The sequence below is a fragment of the Ptychodera flava genome, chromosome 12 (assembly GCF_041260155.1).
Source record: "Ptychodera flava strain L36383 chromosome 12, AS_Pfla_20210202, whole genome shotgun sequence".
NCBI lineage: Eukaryota > Metazoa > Hemichordata > Enteropneusta > Ptychoderidae > Ptychodera > Ptychodera flava.
The window spans coordinates 11,759,209-11,776,048 of NC_091939.1; the positions used below are offsets into that span (position 1 = coordinate 11,759,209).

The 16,840-nt window shown below is 40.5% G+C and overlaps 1 protein-coding gene across 1 annotated transcript in view; it reads left to right on the forward strand.

The window, feature by feature from the left end:
• Positions 1-16,840, forward strand: part of LOC139145008 (uncharacterized) — a 43,852-nt gene that overhangs the window by 15,583 nt on the left and 11,429 nt on the right. The window contains exons 2-9 of the mRNA XM_070715895.1: positions 882-1,166; positions 2,253-2,381; positions 3,672-3,793; positions 4,231-4,441; positions 10,948-11,570; positions 12,016-12,780; positions 14,093-14,345; positions 15,571-15,741. Of these exons, the coding sequence (XP_070571996.1) occupies positions 899-1,166; positions 2,253-2,381; positions 3,672-3,793; positions 4,231-4,441; positions 10,948-11,570; positions 12,016-12,780; positions 14,093-14,345; positions 15,571-15,741 (2,542 nt within the window). The 5' untranslated portion in view covers positions 882-898. The remainder of the gene's footprint in view (positions 1-881; positions 1,167-2,252; positions 2,382-3,671; positions 3,794-4,230; positions 4,442-10,947; positions 11,571-12,015; positions 12,781-14,092; positions 14,346-15,570; positions 15,742-16,840) is intronic.

Below are 16,840 nucleotides of genomic sequence, written 5' to 3' on the forward strand. Positions count from 1 at the left end.
ATGTGAATGTTTCCCTGGCAAGATATGAAGTCATAACCGACAAAGAGTTCCGCGTTGATGAAATCGATCTGCTCCCGCGGAAAGCGCTTTGTAAGTAAAATATTATCTATTCATTCGATGGGCTATCTATATCAACGAATGATAGCACATCAAGGACCGTACAGTGTGAATTACGGGTTCAGCGAGTCCATATTGTGAACTTTTCAAAGCAACGTTACCAGGTGTATGCTTATCGCATTCATGAGACGAAGAAAGCGACGGCTCCTCGTTTTGACTTGTGATATTATTTCAGGGACATAAGTTCAGCTCGTTCTCCGTATTTTCCTTTTGTCACATATTCAGATGATCGTGAAGCAATGGGGGTAGTCGCGGTATTAATTCACTTCTGTGCTAAAGCCGAACAGGTATATTTTTAGCTTTATAGAGTTGGGCATAGATGCTGTTCATTTATGCAAAGTACACCGGTGAGTGTGGCGTAACGGGGCAAATCAAATGAATCGTTATCATGATAAATACTCGCATATGGCATATTGTACACCGCATATACTGCGCAAGGTAACGTTTCGACTTGCAACGTGTATGTGAGCAGAAGTTTTGAATAAACGATTGTGGATTTGGTTTGGAAGTGTTCTTTCGTGCGTCTCCTTTGTCTTGACGTAACTCTTATTACTCTTACAACATGACGATTTTAGGAGTAGAACAAGATACTGTAATTTACACATAGGAAAATGTACTGATAAAGGAATTACTGTAAACACTGCCGCTAATTGAGCTTTAACTCACAATATGGCGTGATTTGAAAATCTTATCTCTGTTGACAAAGATTGTAACTTTTTTTAACCTAAGTATTAACTCCAGATTTCATATGATGTATCTTACAGGTAAAATAAATTCCACCATGAGACGGTGGCCAATCCTTATCGTCCTTGTCTGCAGTTGCCTAGCAACTGTGAATTGCCAGGTAAACTGTTCATATCCCAAAGTTGGTCAGATTCCTGGCGAGGTCGTACTTGGCCTGGAGTTCCCGTTCTATGGAGGCAGTTCAAATGGAATGGGCTGTGACCCTTCGACCGTACCGTCCGTCGAGTCCATCCAACGATTGGAAGCCGCCATGTACGCTGTACGTCAGCTGAATACCGCCAACACCATACCGGGTGTTAGTATAGGTAAGTGTAAATTAGAGTGGAGGCGCCCATGTTTATCAAAGGGTGGGGCGAAAAGAAAAATCGGATTCAAAGTTTTGGGATGTAAGCCGCACCCTATGAGCGTCTCAACCTATATGGCTTTCATAATACTATGCCTACCCATGGTCCCAAAAACGTGTTTCCGTTAACATGCCTAAAGGGCATAGGATAGATTGGTCGGGAACTTTTTACATTTATTTTAAAGGAAGTGTTCTATCAAGAAGTTTGGAGTCGGGGAGCGTTTAACACAGTCGGTATAAGGTTAGCGGAAACACGCTTAATTTTGTATCACATATACAAACCAGGCCTTTGGTTACGGTGAAATGATATTGAGATGCGCAATGACTTCTCTGTGCAAGTTTATCGTAGGTAGTTCGGTAGGTAGGTGGGTTAGTAGGTAGGTAGGTAGGTAGATACTTAGGTAGGCAGGCAGGAGGCTAATTATATAGTGGACATAGTTTTCTTCTGTTACAAACTTATTTTCGGAAGAAAGTCTAACGAACTCCGTTTTCGGTGTTGTTTTCGAGAGGGGAGTGGAAGTTTGCGGTTCTAACGTGAACCGGAGACCCGTTGCTGTACCTTCATGGTAAAACAATCACGTGGTACAGAATTGACCAATGAAAGAGGAGGATCTTGATACTCCAATTTGAGGATCTTGATACTCCAATTTCCTATAGTGCAGGAGACCAACACTTTTCTAATCTCGGTTACCCAGACTGCACTCTGGGCTCTCATGTGCGGGGGCGGCCGGATGAGAACCCCCAAATGCAGTCTGGGTAACCAGGACAATTTTTTAAAAACACGTTTCAGACTTGTTACGGCCATTCAATGCACGGCTGTTTACAAGTCTCTGACATTTTCTCGTGTGTTACTTTTCTGTTTGCTTTTTTTTGATGAAACCCGAGAGATGAAATCACACTCTGCAACCGTGTGAATATATTTACTTCCGCATATCTGCATTCACCATTGCATCAAACAGACGTGAGTTAAATAATGCGGGAAATCTCTTCCGCTGTTTCATGCTAGGAATTTATTGATTCCCTTTCCCGCTGTACAACTTCCTTCCAGGACTGGAAGCACGTGACTCTTGTTTCCTGCCGTTCGTTGCTTGGCAACGGAATGTGGATTACCTCAGTGAGACGTTCAACAACCTTGACGTGACCGGCGAGATGTGCTCAGCTGACCTCCTCAGACCAGGTAAGAAATGAGCCAGTCGTCAGATCTTTGGATTGGTTATCGTAAATTGAAAAATCTGAAGAGCAGAAATTCTGAAAAAAAAATAATTGACTACGTTTTAAGCAAATATTCGTATAACGGGAAACAGAAATTGTTTTGGAGGAATGTTTGCAAACGCTGCAAAAAATATGCAATTCCGATCACCCTCTCTAAACATCTGAAGGTCAGTTCCCTATATGGTAAGGATGTGCGGCACAATATGCGCATGTTGAAAGAGTCTCATGAGTTCGTCCCATGCATCAGTTTGCATTTGTAAGTGTCTGTATTTGATAGGTATTATTCTCTACAGGCATATCTAAGTAGCTTGACAGATATTCAGCAAACTGCATTAATTGCCTTTGCAAGGTGACTTTTTTTTCTCGTATTTCATACTTTTTGTCAATCGAGCTGACAGCGGTACAATTTCATGACTTCAGATAATAATTAGAATGCAAAGACATTTGATGTAATGTGCGTGTGCCACACTGCATTGTTAGATCGGCGACGACTTCCACACTTTAAAAGTTGTCTAAGGTCAGACAAGAAAAGTAAAAAGTTACGGCGAATGGAGCTTTAAACAGTGTTGACTGCTAGTTCACATAAAATCTTCATTTGTGTTCTAGACTTTTAAATGATATCTTTAGATCAACTTATCATTTGTCTCATTGTTTTAAAGTCTGAATTAAACTTACAGGTATACTGTCACCTGTTCCAATTTTGCCACTGTTACCATGGAAAGAGAAAATCTAACCAGTCACAGATTTCAAGCGGGTGTCCGCTTTTTAAAAACAGCGCCCTCGCATGGGCATTTTGAATACCAAGGAACGCCCCTCAGACCATATATGGACATATTGAGATTACAGGTGACTGTATACCTTTAAAGAGACAGACTTTACTTTTGACCGAGATTTTGTCGATATTGTGTTGTTTGAGAAGTTACTCCGATCGTCAACACTAATAATATTGGACATCGCACACATACAGTCGTTCTGTTTTGACAAGTTAGGTGCTTAATTGTTCGTCGTAATTTCGAGAGTAGAAAAAAGAAAATGCATACTTTAAAGACGGGGGATGGATATTATACTAGAAAATGCCTTACCCACCAAAGTAAAAGGTATTCCCATGTTTGTTGCATTCACGGCCGCTCCAAATGTTCTTCTTCTTTTTCTGAAATACACTTACAAAGACATGATTACCGGCAAATGTAGGCGTTACACCATTTTATGATATAAACTGACAAACGAACTCAAAATCGGTCGTCTGATTATCCAGGGCAAATCATCAGGCACAATATAAATCTGAACAACGCCATATTCAGAGACGGCGAAAATTACCGATGGATGAGCAGACCCACTCGGTTCAAAGCGGAGCCCTCACACAGATTTTTTGCCGAGGTACGTGATAATGATCCTAATATTTGCCTTCTACTCTTGTCATTTCAGGATATGCAAATGTTGCCTTTAATTTTCATCAACAATTAGTCCTCATTTCAGTTGATATATGACATAGTGAAAAATGTATGTATGTATGTATGTATGTATGTATGTATGTATGTATGTATGTATGTATGTATGTATGTATGTATGTATGTATGATGTATGTACGTATGTATGTATGTATGTATGTATGTATGTATGTATGTATGTATGTATGTATGTATGTATGTATGTACTCACTTTCTCGCTTAAAAGTATGTGTAACACACTGCGTGTGTTTGTGTGTATATATATATACATGTAAGTGACACTGTAAGAGAAAGAAAGAACATGTAAATAGTGTATATATATTGTACAATATTTTAACTGTCTGTTTGTGTGACTTTATTTTTCAGACTATGATAGACATATTGAAGAAATTAAAGTGGCGTTACATTTCAATTGTTTACTCCGAACCACAATGGAGCTTTGCGATGCTGTTCAGCGAACTGGCCATCAGACACGAAATCTGCATCGCTGTCTCCAGGCTCATCACAGCGAACGAGTCTGACATCGCCTCTCACGAAGAGGTGGTCAGAGAATTGATCAGTAAGCCCGATGCAAAAGGTAAGTACTATCATTTTGTCCTCAGCGGGGCTTCAGTTTCCGTTGGAGGTGGTAGGCATCAAAAGAGCAGGGGTTTAAATTCGCTCAAACGTGGTAAAGTGCAATGTCGCCCGGGTCTTTCCCCCTGATCCTCTTATTGTGTGTCCATCTCTTGTTCATTACTGTTCATAGTGTTATGTAGGTCATTTCCCCCACACTCATCATGACCTGAGTTCAATTAGTCTAGAACATTCCCAAGGTCACTGCCCTTGATGACCTAACAACCTTGAATTCAATTAGTCATGTTTGGAATGTTCTGGAAAGTGATTAGTTGTGTAAGAGAGATAATTTTAGAACAGTAATTAGCATGTCAATAAAAGTTCTAGATTGTTCTTATATGCCTTTATAAAAGGGACGTGCTCAGCTTCCAGTCAGACTTTTGGGATCGTGTCTCTTGTGTGTTACTATAAACTCCAGCAGTAGTCATTCTCAAGACTTTTCAAGACCTTCACTGTCAACGCTGGATTTATACTGTGGACTTTGTGCAGCTGCAAGCCTGCAAGGACTGTTCATTCATTCAACTGACTGTTACAACTCTGAGACTGGAGCTTTGCCGTCCCAGCTGAGATAAGTAGTCTGTACACTTTTAAGCTTGTACTCTATCCCTGACTTAGCAATTAGTTTTTTTTCGTAATAAATTTTGTTTAAACGTTAACTGCTGAGTTCACCTTTTGTTCGTTTTCTCTGCACGTAACAAATTGGGGGCTTGTCCGGGATACGAATATTTTGAGCCGTTTGACAACATTTTGACAGCCTTTTCAAAACTACTGTATACTGTGAACTCAGCGAAATTCAATCATGGCGGAATTCAAGCCAGACGAATTTATGGATGACCTTGATCAGGACACATTTAATTCCCTCAGAAAAGACAACCTCATAGCACTGGCAAATTTCCTTAAAGTAGATGTCAAAAGATCTATGCGCAAGCGAGAAATTCAGTTCAAGATTGCAAAACATTTAGTTAATTCTGGCCATTTTGAGGAGTCTGCCTTAAAAGATTATGAGCCTGAGTCTTCCTTCGAACTCAAAAAATTAGAATTAGAAATACAGGCAGATTTGGAGCTTAAGAAATTGGAATTAGAAAAGGAAAAATTGCAAATGGAAGAAAGGGAAAGGCAGGAAAAATTACAAATGAAAGACAAAGAATTACAAATGAAAGACAAAGAATTACAAATGGAAGAAAGACAGAGAGAAAAGGAGAGAGAATTGGAAGAACATCGACTACAGTTAGAAATGAGACGTTTAGAGCTTGGACAATCAGGAAAATTCTTCCCTTCAGACAAGTTTGACATCACTAAGCATTTCAGGTTAGTTCCCCCTTTCCAAGAAAAGGATGTTGATAAATATTTCCTTCATTTTGAGAAAATTGCTCAGAGTCTGAATTGGCCTAAGGAGTCCTGGTCTATGCTTTTGCAGAGTGCTTTGGTGGGTAAAGCCAGAGAAATTTACATTCAGTTGTCAGTAGAGCAGGCTTCAGATTATGATTCTGTGAAGGAATTAATTCTCAAGGGCTATGAGTTGGTGCCTGAAGCTTACCGTCAGAAATTTAGGGATTGTGAGAAGGTGAAGGATCAAACTTATGTTGAATTTGCTCGAACAAAAGAACAACTGTTTGATCGCTGGTGTTCTTCTGAAAAGGTCAGTCAGAATTATGACAAATTACGACAGCTTGTTTTGATTGAAGAATTAAGAGGTGCATTCGGAGTGACATCAAGACGTTTATCAATGAACAAAAGGCAGATACATTGGAGGTTGCTGCACGTTTGGCCGATGATTATTCATTGACCCACAAATCTTCATTCTCAGCAAACCATCCCAGTCCTTTTCATACAGAAACAATGCAGGTAAATTTAACTCCTCCTTTTCATCCAAGAATTTTTCAAAGGACAGTAGAAAATCAAATGACAACAGTTCACAGAGTTCAAGTAACACTCCCACATCATCAGATCCCAAGTCTCAATCTCCTTCTGACAAACAGTTTGGTACACTTTCTTGTAATTATTGTAAGAAAGACGGCCATTTAATGTCAGAGTGTTTCAAATTGAAAAGAAAACGTGAAGGTCAAAGTGGTCAAAGTGGATCTAAGCCAACCGGCTTTATTTCTTCATCAACTCAATTAGAGTCTAATAATGTGTGCAACACATTTTCTGAGGTTAAACCCCTCTCATCCCCAATTAATGAGGTCAAGGTCAATTCTTCTCAAGATAGCATATGGGTATTTTCGAGCCATTTATTCATAATGGTTTTATATCACTTTCTAGTGATTTCTCTTCCGCTACCCCTGTCAAAATTTTAAGAGATACCGGGCTTCCCAGTCTCTTTTGTTGGCAGATACCCTGCCGTTTTCTGAAAAGTCATTTTCAGGTTCTAAAGTTCTTATTAAGGGGGTAGATTGTAATGACTACATTCCTGTTCCTCTCCATAATGTCTATTTGTCTTCGGACTTTGTTTCTGGACCTGTGGCTTTAGGTATTAGGCCTTTTTTGCCTTTTGAAGGGATTCACCTTCTTCTTGGAAACGACCTTGCTGGGGACAAGGTCATTACTAATCCACTTGTGACTGATAATCCTAGTTTAGATCAGGATCCAGAGCCAATTGAACAAGAGATACCCGATTTATTTCCTTCATGTGCCATTACTCGAGCCATGTCAAAGAAAACTTCCGAGAATCAAAATACTCTCAAAAATAATGTCACAGATGTTGACTTAAAAGACACCTTCTCAGTCAGGTGTTTGACACGGATCATTCCGTTATCCTCGTGGATTTGAAACTTCCAGTAAAACTTCTGCTGACCAAAGTCAGACATTTTCTAGATCAAATCTCATTGCAGAACAACACAAAGACCCAGATATTTTGTCTTTGTTTGACAGGGTAGATGATGAAGGTAAAACTTCAGATAGCTCTGTTTCCTATTATACAAAATCTGGTATTCTCATGCGTAAATGGAGACCTCCAGATGTTTCGGTTGATGACGATTGGGCTATAAAACATCAAATTGTGGTTCCAAAGCCCTACCGTGCTGAAATATTGCGCCTGGCCATGAAACTCCCTGGGCTGGTCACTTAGGAGTCAGGAAAACTTATCATAAAATTCTCAGTCACTTTTATTGGCCTAATCTCAGGCAGGATGTAGCACATTTCTGTAAAACTTGTCACACATGTCAAATGGTAGGAAAGCCAAATCAGACCATTCCAAAGGCCCCTTTACAGCCAATTCCTGCATTTCAAGAACCATTTAGTAGGATTCTAATAGACTGTGTTGGGCCCCTACCAAAACAAGATCAGGAAATGAGTACATGTTGACAATTATGTGTACATCAACTCGGTTCCCAGAAGCCATACCACTGAGAAACATAAAGACAAAGACTATAGTGAGAGCTTTAGTCAAATTTTTCACTTTATTTGGCCTCCCTAAATGTGTCCAATCCGATCAAGGCTCCAACTTTATGTCTGGTATTTTTCAACAAGTAATGGATCAGCTAGGCATTAAACAGTATAGGTCATCCGCCTACCATCCAGAAAGTCAGGGTGCTCTTGAGCGATTTCATCAAACTTTGAAAAACATGATTAGGACCTACTGTTTTGACACAGAGAAACAGTGGGATGAAGGAATTCATTTTTTGCTCTTTGCTGTTAGAGAGTCAATTCAGGAGTCTCTTGGTTTTAGCCCATTTGAGCTTGTATTTGGACATACAGTCCGTGGCCCACTTAAGCTCGTTAAAGAGAAATTCCTATCAGACGATGATGATTGTCTGAATTATTTGCAATATGTCTCAGATTTTCGTACGAAACTCTCTAAAGCATGTGAATTAGCCAGAGAAAATCTTGAGTCATCTCAGCAGTCAATGAAAACCAAATACGATAAAACACCTCAAAACGGAAGTTTGAACCAGGTCAAAAAGTTCTTGTTCTACTTCCAATTCCTGGCAAACCACTCCATGCTCGTTACTTTGGGCCATATCTAATCGATAAGAAATTGAGTGATTTAAATTACATCATAATAACACCTGACAGGCGAAAACAAAAGCAGCTATGTCACATAAATATGCTTAAGCCATATTTGGATAGGGATAATCCTACTATAACTCAGCCTGTCAGTACCGTCAGTTCTGGCCATTATGAAGATAGTGATACTGAAACTGACTTGAGTGAAAATACTCTAAACTCAAAGCTGGGCTCGGTCAAGCTTCAGAACTCAGAAATCCTGGAGAAGCTGGAGTCTACAAAGTTGGCACACCTCCAGCCAGAACAACAACAACAGGTGAAAGAACTGCTCCACGAATATAAACACCTGTTTCAAGATGTTCCAACGAGGACAAACGTCATCTATCACGACGTTGATGTTGGGGACAGTAAGCCTGTAAAACAACATCCATACAGACTGAATCCAACAAAAGCAAAATATCTCCAGGAAGAAGTCAAATACCTGCTGGACAATGACTTTATTGAACCCAGTAAAAGTAACTGGAGTTCGCCGTGCATACTTGTTCCCAAATCAGATCACAGTTATCGTATGTGCACGGACTTTAGGAAGGTCAACACTTTAACAAAGACAGACACTTTCCCAATCCCGAGGATTGATGACTGCATCGACCGAGTGGGAAAAGCCAAGTATGTGACGAAATTTGACCTACTGAAGGGATTTTGGCAAGTCCCTCTGACGGATCGTGCTCGTGAAATATCCGCTTTTGTTACACCAGACGGATTGTTCCAGTACAAGGTGATGCCATTCGGAATGAAGAACTCTCCGGCAACGTTCCAACGGATGATCAACGACGTCATATCCGGGCTAGACGGATGTGCAGCTTACGTTGACGACGTCGTCCTGTATAGTGACACCTGGGAGAACACATCAAGCTCATGCGGAAGTTCTTTGAGAGACTGAGCAAAGCAATGTTGACTGTCAACCTTGCCAAATCTGAGTTTGGTTGGGCGAGGGTAACTTACCTCGGACATACTGTAGGACAGGGTGAGGTAAAACCTGTTGATGCCAAAATCAGTGCCATTTCAAGTTTTCCCATACCAAACTGCAAACGACAACTGATGCGCTTTCTCGGTATGGCTGGTTACTACAGAAAATTCTGTCCAAATTTCTCCACAATTACTGAGCCTTTGACTAACTTACTTAAAAAGAAAGTAAAGTTTGTTTGGTCAGAGCAATGCCAACAGGCATTGATACACTTAAAGCCATACTGCAAAGTGCCCCAGTGTTGTCTGCACCAGATTTCACTTTGCCATTCAAATTAGCTGTAGATGCTAGTGATACGGCTGCTGGTGCTGTTTTATTGCAAGAGGATAGTCATGGGGTAGATCATCCTGTTTGCTATTTTTCACGCAAATTTAACAAATCCCAGAGAAACTACTCTACAATTGAAAAAGAGTGTTTATCTTTGATATTAGCTTTACAGCATTTTGAAGTTTATGTTACTTCTTCAATCAGCCAATAGTGGTTTATATTGATCACAACCCTCTTGTTTTTCTGCAGAAATTTAAAGGCAAAAATCAGAGATTGCTAAGATGGAGTTTAATGTTACAGGAGTTTAATCTTGATATTAGACATATCAAGGCAGAGACAATTTAATTGCAGACTGTCTCTCTCGTATTTAGAACTTATTGTTGTTCACACTTTTAAGATACATTTGTAAAAGAAAGATTTTTCATTGAAAAATTTTCTTTTTGAAGAGGGGGTGTGTTATGTAGGTCATTTCCCCCACACTCATCATGACCTGAGTTCAATTAGTCTAGAACATTCCAAGGTCACTGCCCTTGATGACCTAACAACCTTGAATTCAATTAGTCATGTTTGGAATGTTCTGGAAAGTTGATTAGTTGTGTAAGAGAGATAATTTTAGAACAGTAATTAGCATGTCAATAAAAGTTCTAGATTGTTCTTATATGCCTTTATAAAAGGGACGTGCTCAGCTTCCAGTCAGACTTTTGGGATCGTGTCTCTTGTGTGTTACTATAAACTCCAGCAGTAGTCATTCTCAAGACTTTTCAAGACCTTCACTGTCAACGCTGGATTTATACTGTGGACTTTGTGCAGCTGCAAGCCTGCAAGGACTGTTCATTCATTCAACTGACTGTTACAACTCTGAGACTGGAGCTTTGCCGTCCCAGCTGAGATAAGTAGTCTGTACACTTTTAAAGCTTGTACTCTATCCCTGACTTAGCAATTAGTTTTTTTCGTAATAAATTTTGTTTAAACGTTAACTGCTGAGTTCACCCTTTTGTTCGTTTTCTCTGCACGTAACACTGTTCATAGTGTGTCTGTCTGTCTGCCTGCCTGCCTGTCTGTATGTACGTATTTATGAATGGGTGGATTAATGGATGTGTATGCAATGTGTGTATGTAATGAATACATGTTTTAAAGTTTTACACCTAGATGCATCTCAGTCATGTATGCTCATTATCGTTGACGTCACATTTGAAAACGGCTGATATGATGATCTTTTTGTTGTCTTTAAGGAGTGGTACTTTTCCTAGACGATATGGACCTGTTCTTCACAGCAGTGGAAAACTCACCTGAGGTTCTTGCCAAAGAGTTGATGTGGATGATTCCCAATATTGACTACCATGAGAAAGTACTCAATGACCATTTCCAAGTAACCCGAGGCGCTGTCGGCGTGGCGGTGCCCAATCCGGGCGTCGCTGATTTCCTGACGTACTTCCGAAATCTCGACCCGGGGGACTTTGACGAAATCGCCGATCCGTGGATTGCCGACTACTGGCAGACAAAGTACCAGTGCGACCTGCCGGGTAGCGATACTTACGGTAGGTCGTGCAACCAGGGCGACATCAACGATCAGGTCCTGACGGAGACGATTCCAGGCTTGGTGCAGGTGATGAACTCTGTCAGGGCGATCGTGGAAGCGGTCAAGATTGCCCACGCAAGGATATGCGGTACGCCGTTTTTCTGTCCAGAACTCACAAACGTCTCGGCGACGGAGCTGAGCGACTACATGATGGAGGTTGACTTCATAGGTTACGGTGCAGTGCGAGTAAAGTTTGATGAAGACGGGTCTCTCATCAACCCTGTGTTGGACATTATAAACTTCCGAAGGGAAGGAGGGGACATAGAATTACTAAAGGTATTCAGCTTTGTTTCTGACATATCAATCCTGACGATCACATTTTTCTCGTTCAACTTTTGCCTCTGTTTTTAAAAGCGGCCGGGAAAGTTTAGACTTAGTTCAAGCATGGCTGATTAAGTTTGGGTTTTTGTTTTTTGTTGTTTGTTTTTTTTGTTTTTGTTTTGTTTTTTTTTGGGTTTGTTTTTTTTGGGGGGGTTTAACGGATTTCCTTCTGATTCCTAAAATATTTTTGAAGTGTAAAAATGTTGGCCTAATGAACATAATCCATTGTGCAATATGGAAAATTATTATTTTGAAAAAAAAAAATATTTCTGTCTACGGATTAAAATACGATTGTTAAAATGGCAGTGGATGTATACATGATGTATTGTAACAATATCGTATCGGTATTGAATTTGTTGAAGTTTTAAAGGTGTTGCGTATCTTATCATTATTCACTCAGGTCGGAGACACAACAACGTTTGGTGATTTCGACGTCGACACTCTCAAATTGTGGCCGAATGGCGTTCTGAAGCACGGTTCGGAGGTTCCGTCAAGATGCAGGAACCCGTGTCGCGACGAAAACTGCTTCAAGGGCTCGGGTTCGGGGTCGGGTTCGGGTGGTTCGGGAAGTCGTTCACACGTGCAAGGGGATATCCTCATAGGGGGGATGTTCGGCATCCATGAACACGGTGGTTCTCACGAGGAATGCGGCAAACTGGACGAATCGGCTGTGGCGAGGCTAGAAGCGATGCTGTTTGCCGTGGATCGGGTGAACAGACGGGATGATGTGTTGCCCAACCTATCACTCGGAGCAGTCGGTATGGATAGTTGCTTGCGTTCTCAACGAGTAAAGGAAGAGATGCTGTCTTTCCTTGGGTCGGCTGATTACAGCAGAGGGGGTGCCGGCGTCCTGACATCACTGGATGGGCATCAGTCGTACATCATGGGTACGATGGGCGCGTCCAGCAGCTCTCTGTCCATGGATATGAACGAAATTACGCGTATCACCATGGTGCCGCAGGTTGCTTACAGTGCCACCAGCCCGTTGCTAAGCGACAGAGAGATGTTTCCCAACTTCTTCCGCACCGCTCCTTCGGATTTGTACCAAGCGAAAGCGATGATACAAGTAGCCCAATATTTGGGCTGGAAGTACGTACAGACGGTCAACTCTGAAGGGGCATATGGCTCCGCGGGAGTAGAAGCGCTGAAACGCTATGCTGTGGAGGTAAGGGTGCGATTACGTCTCTTTTTGCGTCGCATGAATGGAAATATTGCAAGAAAATTCAGATAAAATGGCTATTTTCTCACTCGTTTTGCGCTTGATGCCAGCATTTTTCACCGTAGTTAATCTGCAGATATTTCGTTTTCTTTCTGACAATCTGCGGGAAAGGCAATTTCGCTGAAATCCACGAGATTCGCAGGATTTTAGCTGATTTGCATATGTATGGAATGGGGTGCTACTGGGATTGATAAAGTACACTTGGCATATCTGTCTGTCTGTCTGTCTGTCTTAAGTATGTATGTATGTACTGTATTTCTATATATTTATATATGCATGTCCGTTCTTGCAGAAAGCTCTACTTGAATGTTCTCTGAAGACGAATGTCTGATAGCTTATAGAATTTGCTTTTTAATACCGTAGAATAACGTCAATCACGTTTGTTAAAACGATGATGAATTGTGCATATGGATATTTTTAGGGCATATTTTCTAGTTTTTGGTCGACATAAACTCTCCAGAATCAACTGTCGGATTAATTTTCATTCCGTTGAAAGCAGATTCCCAGACACAACCAATAAAAGTTCATTCAAATGATGACGAAATTTGCAAATGTGAATTTTTAGGGCAAATATTCCTATATTATTTCAGGGGTATACTTGTCATACTCTGACCCTTCTGTAGTAGGTTCCTAAAGATTGCTTTTTTGTATGAAATGATGGTGTATAAGTAATTTTCGAGCCACTATTTCCGTATTTGGTAGACACAATTTTTCTCCAAAAGCACTTCTCATAAAACTTCAAATTTGATGCAGATTCCTAGGAATGGCTTTTTTTAATGAAATATTTGCGCGTATAAAATGCTTGGGGGCAATACTCGCAAAAGCCCTTATGGTAACGCGTTGGCATTCTTTTTCTTGTACAATAGTGTTAAATCATTTTGAAGGAATATTCTCCTCTCTCTCTCTCTTTCTCTCTCTCTCTCTCTCTCTCTCTCTCTCTCTCTCTCTCTCTCTCTCTCTCTCTCTCTCTCTCTCTCTCTCTCTCTCTCTCATCGCTGATGCAAGTAGGTAAGTACCCGTAATGCCATCCCGTAATGATAGGCTATCAGGGAATCTGCGTCATTTGCGTGTTTTGATTAAAGGCGCCAAAAGGAAAAGTTCGCCACAAAGCATTTCAATGAACATACTACATTGATTACACACTGCAGGGGGGTGGGGGGTTCACATTAATTTTACGATAGAGTTAATGGTCTCAAAACCTTGAATTGATGTTGGGGGCAATGACATGTCTTCCTCATTATCTTCGTCACTTCTTAAGGCTGGCATATGCATCGCCAATTCCTTGGTCATTAAGGACAGCAGGGACAACGAAGAGATGAATAAGACGATCAACGGCCTCCTGTCGAGGGCAGATGCCAGAGGCCTCCTCTTGTTCACGTCGAGAACCGACAGTCGAGCGTTGCTGGCTAAATTTCATCAGCACGGGTTGCAGGGGAACTTCTCAATCATCGCATCTGATGGCTGGGGTATGCACAGCAGTTTAATACATGGCTTTGAATCAGAAGCTGCGGGTAAGCCAGCCTTTTCATTTCGTCTTCTCCTGGAAACTTTATAACAGTTTGTTTGTTGTGATTTATTACGGGAGGATTGCAGCTTTGGTGACATTGCAGGTTGACTAATTTTCACGGTAATTTGGATATTCAGAACTCGATTTTGTTTCATATTCATTTCCTTGTCATTTTTCGCAATTACGCTTGTTTTTATGGATAATTTGTAATGTTGTAACTTTTAGCTATAGGTCACCTAACACTTTTGATAAATTTGAACAGTTAAAAGATCCAATTATCCCAAACTAGTTCCAATCGTGTTAGTGGAGAAATCATACCGGGTTCATGCAAATTTTACAATGTTTGCACAAAATTTGATAAATCAACTTAAAATTTGACCCAAGTGACCTGTAGTGACCTGTACCTTCAACTTAATTTAGCCGAACAGCAAGATAGAATACCAATCCTTTAGACATCTGCATCTTGAAATATATTCCTGAGGGCGGGGAAGCCCCTCCCCTTTCCTCTCTTAACGTCCCTCTTACATATATTATCATCCATCCATCCACTGATTCGTTCATCCATCTACAATGAATCGAGTAAGCAAGCAAGCAAGCAAGCAACCAGCCAACCAATCCACCAACCATCCAACCAACCCACCAAACAACCATTCATAGCCGTTTTGCTGCTCTCTGCAGGGATTGAAAGTGACAACACACACTCTTAATTATGATATGTTGTCGAATGGGATGGGGAATGGTGTTCATGTTCATTGCTGTATCCTATTTATTAATCTATTCCTTCTTTTTCTACCGTCACCATTGTATGCTCACCTTTTAACATCATGGGGTACACATCTTCAAGAAGCGCCAGTTACTCAGACAATAGAGCACATGGGCAAGCGCATTTGATAGCATTATAAAACTGATTGATTTGTCAATATTTTGCACCCACATATAGATTTTTTAAAAACTTACAGATTTTCAATGGGCGTTACTGCTTTCTGTAAAGTAGGTGGCAACAAATATTTGTACATGTTGTAGAAAGTAGGATGCCTTTGAGCCCTGACTGGTGGGTGAGCTGATTTGCATCCCCCAAAAGATTGTAAAGGAAATAATACATTTCAAAAACGAGAAATGGAGGTTCTCTTTTAAACTTTCATTCTGTTGTATCTTGAAGAATAAGGTTGTGTAATGACATTGTTGAAAATTGACAATTTTTGTTCGTGAAAACGTGCTCTCTCTAACAGGAACGGTTATCTTGATTCCTGAGAACAATGTTAAAGATGACTTCAAAGATTACTTCGTTTCACTAAATCCGGACAACAATGAACGGAACCCTTGGTTCAAGAGATATTGGATGGATAAATTTGAATGTAACCTGCCGGGGGAATCCTCTTCATATGCCACTGAGTGTTTAGGTAAGTGTTTTTTTAACCGTGCGAAGAAAGTTAAAGGGATATAGTCGTCGGAACTGCGCTCAAAGGTCGTATGGGACCCATACGACCCATGGCAACAATGTATGCAAGGCACAATGGTGATTGATGACAGTTAAAACATGTCTGTCATTATCTGTCATCGTATAATTTAAATGTTGCAGCTATGAATTGATGAGGTGCATCTTGATATCGTGCACGAAAACATTGTTTGTAAACAAGAAACTTGCAAAGGCGCAGTTCCGACGACTGTATCCCTTTAACCCTTGACGGTGCAAACAAGATTACGCAGCTACCTTTGATTTGGTAGTGGGGTCAATCATACGAATACAGGAGACAGTAGCTGTAGGGGTGGACCATTTGATATCCTGGTCGGGTCTGGAAGATTGATGAGGTAGCATAATTTTTTTTACCTGATCCATTGTTTTCCACTTTCCCTCCTATTTTGTCATCAAGCCTTCTCTGGCTGATTTTTTTCATTGGCATTTGCTGGGAATCTTTTTTCCCCGAAAATCATCCAGACCTCCCCAGGATATCAAGTTCACCTCTCAGCTTGTGCTAAGTGTTCAGTACATTCGTATATCATTGTGAAGTGTTGACCTGGAAATTACAGTCATTGATGCCAAATTTTGTGAGTATTTCTGCAGCGTTTCCACATTCCACGTACAAAATGCACCTATTCGATTAAATTTGTACTCGGCCATCGCATTTTTGCATGCCACAGTATTTCAAAATACCAAAGACAACGTTTACTGTCTACAAAAGTAATTGTTTACCTTGGTTAGTTCCTCTGAAGTTAATAAACCAAAGAGAAAACTGTTACAAAACGAAACAAAACAGGTTGGAGCAATATCTATCAAATGAACAATAACGATAACATTTGATAATATTTTCATCTCTTTTATTTCGTAAGACAGGTAAGTTTTTTCTTCTTCTCAATTTCAATTATGCTGTTGACAAACAAACTCCACGCCGGATTATTTAAATCAGTTGTAAACAGTAATAACAGACATTGGTCATATTAAGGTGATTCGCGCCTCGAAAATCAAACACAAACTTTTGCGCAAACTTTCCTCAAACAAAT